At 47.6% G+C, this 12,856-nt stretch overlaps 1 protein-coding gene across 1 annotated transcript in view; it reads left to right on the top strand.

Annotated features, from left to right (window-relative positions):
* CFAP97D1 (CFAP97 domain containing 1) overlaps nucleotides 1-12,856 on the top strand; it is a 134,886-nt gene that overhangs the window by 42,105 nt on the left and 79,925 nt on the right. The window contains exon 3 of the mRNA XM_073683659.1: nucleotides 3,033-3,151. Within this exon, the coding sequence (XP_073539760.1) occupies nucleotides 3,033-3,151 (119 nt within the window). The remainder of the gene's footprint in view (nucleotides 1-3,032; nucleotides 3,152-12,856) is intronic.

Here is a 12,856-nt window from a genome sequence, read left to right on the forward strand (position 1 = left end):
GAACGGGCAGGTTTGACTGGTATGCAGACAGGCAGGTACTGGCAGGCACGGCTGGTATGCAGACAGGCAGGTACTGGCAGGCACGGCTGGTATGCAGACAGGCGGGTACTGGCAGGCACGGCTTGTATGTAGACAGGCGGGTACTGGCAGGCACGGCTGGCATAGCCAGTACTGGCAGGTAGATAAACAGGCTGGATAGGGACCAGTACAGACTGGGATACAGGAACAGAACCGCAGGTGCAGAGGGGAAGCGGAGCAGGGCAGAGCAGAGCAGAGCCTCAGGTGCGGAGGGAAAGCGCAGCAGGGCAGAGCAGAGCCGCAGGTGCGGAGGGGAAGCAGAGCACGGCAGAGCAGAGCCGCAGATGCGGATGGGAAGCGGAGCAGGCAGAACAGAGCAGAGCCCCAGGTGCGGAGGGGAAGCAGAGCAGAGCCGCAGGTGCAGATGGGAAGCGGAGCAGGGCAGAACAGAGCAGAGCCGCAGGTGCGGAGGGGAAGTGAAGCAGGGCAGAGCAAAGCAGAACCAAAGGTGCGGAGGGGAAGCGCAGCAGGGCAGAGCAGAGCCGCAGGTGCGGAGGTGAAGCAGAGCAGAGCCGCAGGTGCAGAGGGGAAGCAGAGCCGCAGGTGCGGAGGGGAAGTGGAGCAGAGCAGAGCCGCAGGTGCGGAGGGGAAGCAAAGCAGGGCAGAACAAAGCAGAGCCGCAGGTACAGAGGGGAAGCAGAGCAGAGCCGCAGGTGCGAAGGGGAAGTGGAGCAGAGCAGAGCCGCAGGTGCAGAAGGGAAGCGGAGCAGGGTAGAGCAGAGCCGCGGGTGCGGAGGGGAGACGGAACAGAGCAGAGCAGAGCTGCAGGTGCGGAGGGGAAGCGAACGAGTAGGAGTTAGGTACTGGTTCAGACACTACAGGAAAAAGGGAAGGATCGGACATGGAGACAAACAGGTAACGGGCTAGGACACAGTTCAGACAGAAACTGACACAGGAACAAGATACAGGAACGAGCCTGGGCATTCAGCCCCCAGGGTGGCGGAAATAGACTAGAAGTCACAGATACAGTTAACAGGCCTGGGTACTCAGCTCCAGGGTGGCTGAAACAGACTAGAAGCCACAGATACAGGTAATGGGCCTGGGTGCTCAGCCCCCAGGGTGACAGAAACAGGCAAGATTCAGGATAGGACCTGGCAACTCACAGTTGCACAGAACACACTGTAAGAAAGTGTTGCTCAGGCACCTCCCACTGGGTGGAGGAGGTTTAAGTATCCAGTGACTCACAGCAATAGGCTGGGGACGCATTAGGACTGCGCACACTGTAACTTTAAGAATCAGGAAGTTCCAGCGCTGCAGCCCTAAGCCTGCAGACAAGAGCCATGCACACAGCAAGTAGAGGAGCATAGTGCACAGCCTGGACTGGTAGGTAAGTTGGCGGTCTTGCATGGTGGGAGATGGTAAGCCATGCCAGCACGCCGCCAGGGATGTTACTATATATATATATATATATATATATATATATATATATATATAGAGCTACCCACAGTGGGTAAATTATTCAGACCCCTTAGTGGATTATGGAGACCTCTGTGCTCTTATGAACCTTAAGTAATGCAGAAATTCTTTTATAACCTTGGCCAGATCTGAGCCTTGCCACAGTTCTGTCTCTGAGCTCCTTGGACAGTTCCTTTGACCTCATGATTCTCATTTGGTCTGACATGCACTGTGAGCTGTGAGGTCTTATATAGACAGGTGTGTGCGTTTCCAAATCAAGTTCTATCAGTTTAATTAAACACGGCTGGACTCCATTGACGGAGTAGAACCATCTCAAGGAGGATCACAAGGAAATGGACAGCATGTAACTTAAATATGAGTGTCTGAGCAAAGGGTCTGAATACTTATAAGCATGTGATATTGCAGTTTTTCTTTTTTAATAAATTTGCAAAAAGTTCTACATTTCTGTTTTTTTTTCAGTCAAGATTGGGTGCAGAGTGTACTTTATTGAGATAAAAAAATGAACTTTTTAGAATTTACCAAATGGCTGCAATGAAACAAACAGTGGACAATTTAAAGGGGTCTGAATACTTTCCGTACCCAATGTATACCAGGATGGGAGACCTATTTTCCAGGTTTGGAGCACTTGGCTTTTCCAACAAACTAAAGGGGTTGTCTACCCTCCCAGAAAATATTGAAAAAAGGCAAGTCATGTGATAAAATAATAATAAACGCTATTCTCATGGCTGTAGCGCCCATTAACCTAGCCCAGACAGATCTAAGAAGTGATAACATTTTTGACCACCTGATTCCTGAAGCCTGATTTTGCCAGCAGCGGTCAGGTGACTAGAACAGCACATTATCCGATAAGCCTCAGAAGATGTCCCATTCCAGATGCCTGAAATCTGCAGCCAATCACAAGTCTCAGGGTGTTAGGTGAAGAATGGGGCATCATCGATTTTTGCCCCATCAGCGACCACCAGCGCGGCTTCAGTTGGCGCAAAGGGTGTTACAAACAGCAAGTATAGGTTCTTTTGATATTTTCTCACATACCCAGCATTTTAAAAAAAAATTGGGAAAGTCCTACAACCCCTTTAGTGTTAATAACTAGAGATGTACATTATGTGCTCAGTTTATTTTTGGGATATCCATCAATTTTTTATTTTTTTTTTAAAAGGACCAACACTTTCATCAACAGTGTAAAAGTTTAGAAGTCAAATAATTAGTGGAATGGAGATTAGTGAAAAAAATAATTATAATACAACTGCAACTTTATTTAGAAGGTCCAAAAAGCAAGTTATGTTTTGTGACGTATACTTTATACTGTGCATGTGTTTGCAACTTTGCTGGTTTATTAAATACATTTATTTTTCCTTGCATTTAAAAGAAAGCAGCCATCTACTCCGATATTAGTTCTTATGACCTTGATATTTTAGCATCTGTAGTTTTAGTCACCCCACATATCACATTAGCTGGAACTTGATTACAATGTTATTACAGTCATCCGAGTGGGGATTTGTCTAATAGGCCCATTTTCTGCATCACCCTTGTTCATACAGAAGGAACAAGAACGATTGGCCGAGATAGAAAAGGATAATCGGCTGCTCATGGAGAAAATTGCTCTCATTATGCGCACTGGAGGAACAGTGGACAACTGGAACACTTGTGTTTTAAGAAGGTGATGTCCAATTTTATATAATTTTTTAATTGTTTACTCACTATAATTAAATGGAATCTGTCAATCATATAAAATCATATGCAAATGAGGTATTAAATGCTCTGGGCGTGACAGAGCGTCTTTCCCCCTAGGTTGTTTTCCTTCCCAGCACCAGCCCTTTTAACCTAATTGATAGCCAAATAATGGTCAGCCACTTCTTTTTAATCGTTTTGCGTCTTTTGAAGACTGAAATGGTTGAAAGAAGATCAAAAGCCTGAACACACACACAGCTGCTTATTTTAACATTGTAGTGCATATATTCATTCATTTAAGCATTTATTAAAGAGAACCTGTCAACATACTTTTATAATGTAATGGCGCTGTAACACTGATTGCATTGATACCTTTGGTGAAGAAACCTGCTTTTGTTGTCCTTCCCACCATTTGAAGTTTTTTGCAAATTAGATTTCAGTGCACAGGGCCTGGACTATACCCTGGGTCTTCTCCTCCCTGTCTGTAACTTCTGGGCCCCTCCACCTGCCTCTGGTCTTTGAATGACAGGTTACGGCTGAGATTTCAAACAGAGGCAGATCATTCACAGACCGGAGGCAGAGGGGTCGGTGGGGAATCACAGACAGGGAGGAGAAGACCCAGAGTACAGTCCGGCCCCTGTGCACCGAAATCTAATTAGCAAAAAACTTCAAATGGTGATTACAAAAGAACAAAATAGCGGATTTCATCACCAAAGGTGTCAATGCAATCAGTATTACAGTGACATTACAGCCATGGCTTTACTTTACATTACAAAATCGTGCTGACCAGTGCTTTTCCAGATGGACCCACCTGAAAAAGATGTTGCGTGCACAATCCCTTACTACTGCTAATGGAGCTTTCAAATCATTATGTGAGCTAAGCACATCTACTGCCCTAAGCCTTGTCATCTGATTGACACATTGCAAAAAAACTGCAGCAGTGAAATGTGCGAGGTCCGCACAAACTTTCAACTTGACGTCAGCCTCGTAAACAAGAAATTGATCTCAAAAATGGTAAATGGTAGAAATGAGTTATAAATTACTTGATTCTATTTTTTAAACTCATTTACATCTATAGGGAAAATAAAATACTGTATGCCTCCATATTACAGATCTGTCTTTTTTATATTAAAAGGATTGTTCGATCTAGTATGAAAAGTTTGCAGTCTGTGTGACTGCAGACTTTTGAATCCCCGCAGTGCGAGGATTCGCCAGTTTCTGAGCCGGGAACGTCGGTGATGTATGTGAAATGCATACTCCCATGCAGAAGTGTCTAGTGGGCACAGCCAAACTCCATACAAGTATATCGAGCAGGGGAGCGGACGTCTAGTGGGTGTGGATGTCCAGTGGGCGAGGCCATCTAGTGGGCACGGCCTAGCTCCACATAGAGCGGGGCCGCGCCCACTAGACGGCTTCTGCCTGGGAGTATGTATATCGCATATATCACTGCCATTCCCGGGTCGAAACCAGCGAATCCTCGCAGCGCACAGTGCATGCGCTGGGAGGATTCAAACGTTTGGAGTCACATAGTGTGACTGCAGACTTTTCATTTTAGACTGGACAACTACTTTAAAGTCAATGAAATGTAAATTAGAGATCTGTATTTTTAGACCCCATTGACTATTATAGGACTTGTATAGGCAGAAAGAGGGGTGTGGTGTCCCAGCCCCTTACCTGTTACAAATAGATACAGCGCCATACATACAAGTATAATTGGTCCTGGTGCCACACGTCAGTCGCATTATCTGAGCTACAGTAGCAGACATTGCCTTCTGTATGAAAGGACCTATGTGTAAACAGTGGCTTCCTTGCATTGATCTGTGGGGTAATGAGTAATGAGCAGCTAAAAGGCAGGAGCTGTTCATATAGTGGACTCAGATGGTCTATGTATTTGATAAAAGTGGTTGCTTGGTTGAGATAACCTTTTTAAAGCGGATCTGGTCACCTAAAAATAAATGACAATGGCATGACAAGTCTCCTAATACCCAAAATAAAAAAAAAATATTGCCTCACATGTATTAAGATGGCAATTAGTGATGAGCGAACACTAAAATGCATGGGTACTCATTGCTTGGGTCGAGCAAATTGAAATGCTCAAGTGCTCGGTCCGAGCAATGAGCCCAATGTAAGTCTATTGGAAACGCAAGCATTTTTCCATCCCCCCCGGCGGTCTGCAGAGGGCCTAAAAATTGCCCAAATCGATGGTAACAGTGCTCAAATGACATGGGACCAGCATGGGGAAGACCCCTGGAAGTATCTCTGACTCCCAGGTCAGTGTTGTCAACAATGTTGTCAGAGGTTTTTGCGCCACTTTTACGGACTCACAATAAAACATATAAAAACGAAACCAAAATAGATTTTCCTGGGAAAAATGTTAAGGAACATCCTTTGAAAGGGCAATGACTTGTATATAAGGCAAAATAAATATACAAAAACAAAATTGTTCCTCCACACCTTGGGCTATGTTTACACGTAGTGTTTTTGATGCGGTTTTGCACTTTTGCATTGCTTTTAACTGTGAAAAATGCATTCACTGGGAAATGTCATTTTAACATTTTACTACTGTATCTGACCATGTGGTGTGTGACACATCATCAGACATATTCATACAGTGCTGAAAAGACATGGGAACAGCATGGGAAAGACCCCTGGAAGCATCCCTGACTCCCAGGACACTACCTAAAACTGTGGTCATCTCTTCAGACGTGATCCTATATTACTGCTGTAATAATACAGACAATTTTGGCATTGTGACAAATCTTAAACTCCACTTAAAATGGGCAAGGTGTGTGTCAAGGGACGGGGAAGTGGACGTTATGGTGATGGTGATAGGTCACGCAGAGGCCGTGGGCAAGATGAAACTATGCCTGCTGAGGGAGCACAACAAACACTCACGTCATGTCGAACTACCTTCCTGTCCCAATTTCTAGGGGGCCTTGGAACACGACTATTGAAGCCAGAGCAGTGTGAAAAGGTTGTTGGTTGGATAGCAGATAAAGCTTCCAGTCAGTTTGCTACCACCACCCTGTGTTCCATATGGTCCAGTCTCAAAAGATGTGAGTCTGGACCACATTATTATTATTACTTTATCGCTATTTATTCCATGGCGCTTTGCATGTGAAAAAGGGGTATACATCGTAAAAACAATTACAATAATCTTGAACAAAAATGTGACAGCGACTAGTACAAGAGGAGGGATGACCCTGCCCGTGAGGGCTCACAGTCTACAAGGGATACGTGAGGATACAGTAGGTGAGGATAGAGCTCGTCGTGCAGCGGTATGGTGGAGCAAGGGTTACTGCAGGTTCTACACATGTCACAAGAGGTGGGTCTTCAGGTGCTTTTTGAAGGTTTCAACAGTAGGCGAGAGTTGTAGAGAGTTCCAGAGAAGGGGGGATGCACGGGAGAAATCTTGTATGCGATTGTGGGAAGAGGAGATAAGAGGGGAGTAGAGAAGGAGATCTTATGAAGATCGGAGGTTGCGTGCAGGTAAGTACCGGTAGACTAGGTCACAGATGTATGGAGGAGACAGGTTGTGGATGGCTTTGCATGCCAAGGTTAGGGTTTTGAACTGGAGTCTCTGGGTAATGGGGACCCAGTGAAGGGATTGACAGAGAGGAGAGGCCAGGGAGTAGTGAGGGGACAGGTGGATTAGTTGGGCAACAAAGTTTAGGATAGATTGGAGGAATGCAAGAGTGTTAGAAGGGAGGCCACAGAGCAGGAGGTTGCAGTCGTCGAGAAGGGAGATGATGAGGGCGTGCACTAGTGTTTTTGTACATTCGTGGTTGAGGAATGTGTAGATCTGGGAGATTTTTTTTACTTGAAGTCAGCATCTTCCTCACCATGATCTTTCTTCCTCCCACCATTTCGAGTGCCCTGAGACAACTGATCCCACAATTGGACACGCCGAAGAGCTGTTTTGTTAATCTTTCCATTTATAGATTCTGGCCTCTCACTCGGTCTTCTCGGAAGTGGAAAGAGCTTGGATATGTGGTTTCAAGAAGAGATTAAAGTCCAGGGTTACCCCAAGAGCTGTTCACTTTTCCATTGATAGATTTGGGTCTCTTGAAAGGCCAGCTTCAAGCAGGGCAACAGAAGATCGCATGTAGCGATTTGAGCAGCCATGGTCACTCAAAGGTGAAGGTGGGAAAGTGTAATTACTGTCGCAAGAGGTGGATAATGATGAGACACAATGGACAGAAAGTCAGGAGCTGGACTAGGGTGCAGAAGTGGAAGACAAAGCGGTGGACGATGAAGTCACTGACCCAACCTTGCAAGGGGACATGCAGAACGAGGACAGCAGCACACAGGGGGAGGGAGGCGTAGCACCACAATAGGCAGGAACAAGCAGCGTGGTGGCCACAGACACAAAGCAGGCAACTGCTCCCCCGAACACCAACAAGACAGAAGTTGCCAGGACAACTGTTAGGTCTTCCCAAGTCTGGTTCTTTTTTAAAGACTGTTCAGATAACCCCATTTGCAACATCTGCCAGGCCAGCATCAGCAAGAGCACCAAAATTACCAGCCTGACCACCACCAGCATGCTCAGGCACATGACAGCAAAGCACCAAACTAGCTGGGCCAAACACCAAGGTCCAGAAACAGTGTCTGCTGGTGACACCACTGCCTCTTCTGCTGTTGTGCGTGCACGCCAATCCCCTGTCCATGGCGCATGCGAAGATGTCTCCCGCCCTGCAACCATCACCGTCCACATCCTTGTCCCTTTGCAGCATTTAGTTATCCCTATCACAGTCCTTGGAATGCAAATGCAAGTATGCAGCCAACCACCCACCCACCCGGCAGGCAGGTGTCCATACTCGGTCCCCAGTTGCCACTATTTCTCCTGGTGTCGTCCCCGCCTTCCACAAGCACGGGTCCCAGAAAATTACCCGTGCTCTCCCCAGTGCGCTTACTGGGAACAACCGCCTAACCACAAACACGTGAACAGGTGAATGTGGCCAGGGATGGTACGGAGCCATTCCACAGTAAAAAAAAAACAGCCGGTGGGCCCTGGCTTCTCCATCAGGAGAGTTCATAGCGCAAACCTTGCAGGTTGTGATGATGATGAGGCCATCAATTTCCAATAGTTTCTGTTACTTGTAATGCAAGCACAAGTATGCAGCCAGCCAAACAGGCCGCAATACTAAACTGCCACATTTCTGGACTGCTTGCACTTGAAATGTTGCCTTTTTGGCTCGTAGAGTCTGAAGCTTTCCACAACCTCATGGCGGCGGCCGGGTGTCCATACTCTGTCCCCAGCCGCCACTATTTCTTCCGGTGTCATTATTATTAGTATTATTAATTATTATAGCGCCATTTATTACATGGCGCTTTACATGTGAAAAAGGGGTATACATAGCAAAAACAATTACAATAATCTTGAACACAATGTGGCAGCGACTGGTACAGGAGGAGCGAGGACCCTGCCCGCGAGGGCTCACAATCTACAAGGGATGGGTGAGGATACAGTAGGTGAGGGTAGAGCTGGTCGTGCAGCGGTATGGTGGAGCGGTGGTTACTGCAGGTTGTAGGCTTGTCTGAAGAGGTGGGTCTTCAGGCTCCTTTTGAAGGTTTCCACGGTCGACGATAGTCTGATGTGTTGGGGTAGAGAGTTCCAGAGTAGGGGGAAAGCACGGGAGAAATCTTGTATGCGATTGTGGGAGGAGATAAGAGGGGAGTAGAGAAGGAGATCTTGTGAGGATCGGAGGTTGCTTGCAGGTATGTAACTGTAGACTAGGTCAGAGATATATGGAGGAGACAGGTTGTGAATGGCTTTGTATGCCATGGTTAGGGTTTTGAACTGGAGTCTCTGAGCAATGGGGAGCCAGTGAAGAGATTGACAGAGAGGAGAAGCCGGTGAATGGCGGGGGGACAAGTGGATTAGTCGAGCAGCAGAGTTTAGGATAGATTGAAGGGTGCGAGGATGTTGGAAGAGAGGCCACAGAGCAGGAGGTTGCAGTAGTCAAGGCGGGAGATGATGAGGGCGTGCACTAGTGTTTTTGCAGATTCATGGTCGAGGAATGTGCGGATCCGGGAGATATTTTTGAGTTGGAGTCGACAGGAAGTGGAAAGGGCTTGGATATGTGGTTTGAAGAAGAGTTCAGAGTCCAGGGTTACCCCAAGGCAGCGAGCTTGAGGAACTGGGGAGAGTGGGCAGCCATTGACGTTGATAGATAGGTCAGTTGGGGGGGTTGAATGAGATGGCGGAAAGATGATGAATTCTATTTTGTCCATGTTAAGTTTTAGAAATCTAGCAGAGAAGAAGGATGAAATAGCAGACAGACATTGTGGGATTTTGGTTAGTAAGGAGGTGATATCGGGTCCAGAGAGGTAGATCTGTGTGTCATCAGCATAGAGGTGATAATGAAAGCCATGAGACTCTATGAGCTGTCCCAGGCCTAAGGTGTAGATGGAGAAGAGTAGGGGTCCTAGAACTGAACCTTGGGGGACACCGACAGATAAGGGGTGAGATGAGGAGGTGGTATGTGAGTGGGAGACACTGAATGTCCGGTCTGTGATGCCGAGAGATGAGAAAGTTTGTAGCAAGAGGGAATGGTCCACTGTGTCGAAGGCAGATGACAGGTCTAGGGGTAGGAGGACAGAGTAGTGTAGCTTGGATTTCGCGGTCAGTAGGTTGTTGGTGACTTTAGTCAGTGCAGTTTCAGCAGAATGGTGCGGTCGGAAACCAGATTGTAGGCGGTCGAAGAGGGAGCAGGAGGAGAGGTGGAAGGACAGCTCAGAATGGACGTGTTGTTCCAGTAGTTTTGAGGCATTGGGGAGAAGTGATATGGGGCGATAGCTAGTCAGAGAGGATGGGTCAAGGGAGGGCTTTTTGAGGATGGGTGTGATTGAGGCATGTTTGAAGCATGAGGGGAAGACACCAGTTGTTAGTGACAGGTTGAAGAGGTGGGCTAGGGGTGGGATGAAGATAGTGGTATGGTTTGGGAAGAGGTGGGATGGGATTGGGTCAAGTTTACAGGTGGTGAGGTGTGATTTGGAGAGTAAAGAGGAAAGTTGATCTTCCGTAATGGTGGAGAAGGTGGTTTTGGAGGAGGAGGGTTGAGTAGGTGTGGGGAGGGGCTGTGGGCGCTTTAGGCAAAAGCTTTGTCTGATGGTGTCAATCTTCTGTGTGAAGAATGAGGCAAAGTCTTCGGCTGAAATAAGAGGAGAGGGAGGAGGCACAGGGGGACAGAGGAGAGAATTGAAGGTGCTGAATAGTTGTTTGGGGTTGTGAGACAGGGAGGATATGAGAGATGCGAAGTATGTTTGTTTTGCTGCAGTGAGTGTGGACTTGAAGGTAGTGAGGGACTGTTTGAATGCAATGAAGTGCTCATTGGAGTGGGACCTTTTCCGTCTACGCTCAGCAACCCTGGAGGCCCGTCGCAGTTCTTTAGTTAGGCTGGTGTGCCAGGATTGTCTGTTGATTGTGAGAGTTTTGGTATGTGTGAGGGGGGAGACTGAATCGAGAGCTGCAGATGTTGTGGTGTTGTATAAAGTGGCAGCAACATCTGCATCATGTAAGGAGCTAATGTCTGTAAGAGGGAGAAGGGATTCAGAGAGTGAGTGTAGGTCAAGATGTTTGAGTTTTCTGCGAGGGTATGCAATTTTGTGGAGTGGGGATTTTTGCCCTGGAGAGGAGAGGGTAGAGACTGTAAGTAGGTTGTGGTCAGAGAGAGGGAGAGGTGAGTTAAAGAGGTTAGATAGGGAACAGAGGCGGGTGAAGATGAGGTCCAGTGTGTCGCCGTCTTTGTGGGTGGGTGTGGAAGACCACTGAGTAAGACCGAAGGAGGAAGTGAGGGATAGAAGCTTAGAGGCAGCTGAGAGGGAAGTGTCAATGGGGATGTTAAAGTCGCCCATGAGGATAGTGGGGATGTCAAAGGAGAGGAAATGAAGTAGCCAAGTGGTGAAGTGGTCAAAGAAAGTGGTGGGTGATCCTGGGGGACGGTAAATGACAGCCAGTTGGAGGTTGGAGGGGGGGTAGATGTGCACGCAGTAGTGCACTTCAAAAGAGTCGAGCGTAATGGAGGGCGGCAGTGGGATATGGGTGAAGGAGCAGTTATCTGAGAGGAGGAAACCTATTCCTCCACCATGCTTGCCAGTGGGGGGGGGGGGGGTATGGGAGAGGTGGAATCTGCCATACGAAAGTGTAGCAGGAGAGGCAGTGTCAGAGGGGGTGAGCCAGGTTTCAGTGATGCCGAGGAAGGAAAGCTGGTTAGTGATGAAGAGGTCGTGAATGTAGGAAAGTTTGTTGTGGATGGAGCAAGCTTTCCATAGAGCTCCTGTTAGAGGGACTGGGGAAGCGGGGGCTGGGCGGATGGGTATAAGGTTAGAAGGGTTACGAGAGTTTGGGATAGATCGTGGGTAGGAGGTGGAAGTGATTGTAGGGATGAGGTGAGGAGGGCCGGGATGTGGAGAGTTGTCGCTGGCAGTGAGGAGGAGCAGAGAAAGCGTTAGTAGGTGGGAGCAGGAGAAGGCATGAGGTGGCTGTCTGCGTTTGGATACAAAGGATTGTATGTTGAGGAATAGCTCTGAGGAGGAGGTGAGATGGGTGGGGAGAATGGAGGGAGAGATGAAGAGTTTATTACTAGGTGTAGGGATTAGGGGTGGTTGGAAAAGGTGAAGGATTAAGGGGGTGAGAGTGAATACAAAGACAAACATTGTTTACTGTGATTTAGCATCCAGTTACCTTCAGTTCCCTTCAGGTTCAATTCAGGATTAATTCATATTTCCTCACACTTCAGCAATGGCCACACCCAAGGTGATGGACACAGACCAAAGTCCAACAGACTCCTAGTTCACAATACATGTGCCACAGAATGCATTTAGCTGTGTACCAGAGGGCAGTGGTCCGTGCTCATCTTGATCAGCTAATCATGGCTGAAACAGATGTGTCATCTCCGCCTTCCACAATTACGGGTCCCAGAACATTACCTGTTTCCTCCCCAGTGCACTTACTAGGAAGGACCGCCTAACCACAAACACGTGGACAAGTAAATGTGGCCACGGATGGTACAGAGCCAGTCCACAGTAAAAAAAACAGCCATAGAGTGTCCGGGAACTTTCCCACACACTTCTTAACCAGAGCTGCTTCTCGGCAGGGTTGGACAGGCCCACCAAAGAACCGGAGAATCCCCTAGTGGGCCCTGGCTTCTCCTTCAGGAGAGTTCATAGTGCCGAGGTGAGGTCGTGATGATGATAGAGGCCACCATCTCCTTAGCTTGCTGCTGGTACTTTTCTATGGGAATCAGCTTGGTTCCAACCAGCCTGGAATATTTCCAGTGAACTATGGCACGATGCGATGGTATTAGCAGTGCCCCCAGTACCAGTAGAGAAACCATCCACAATTTCCTTCTCAGGAATTTTATTTGGTAGACTGAATGGCTGCCCAAATACATTAGTTTCTCACAAAGGAGCTGAAGATAATGAGTGGAAGTAGGTGCAAGTTTCTCCAGCATGTTAGACATCAGAGGGAGAACAAAGAGGGCAGCACAGTGGCTCAATGGTTAGCAATAAAGCGTTGCAGTGTTGGGGTCCTGTTTTCAAATCCCCCCAACGACAACATCTGCAAGGATTTTGTATGTTCTCCTCTTGTTTGTGTGGGTTTCCCCCTCAGTAAAAAAGCATCCATAGAGTGTCCAGGAACCAGATTCCTCGGCTTCTCCATCAGGAGAGTTCATGATAGCGCAAATTTTGC

Source organism: Phyllobates terribilis, unplaced genomic scaffold, assembly GCF_046119375.1.
Source record: "Phyllobates terribilis strain yellow unplaced genomic scaffold, ASM4611937v1 Scaffold_5__5_contigs__length_657084704, whole genome shotgun sequence".
Taxonomy (NCBI): Eukaryota; Metazoa; Chordata; class Amphibia; order Anura; family Dendrobatidae; genus Phyllobates; species Phyllobates terribilis.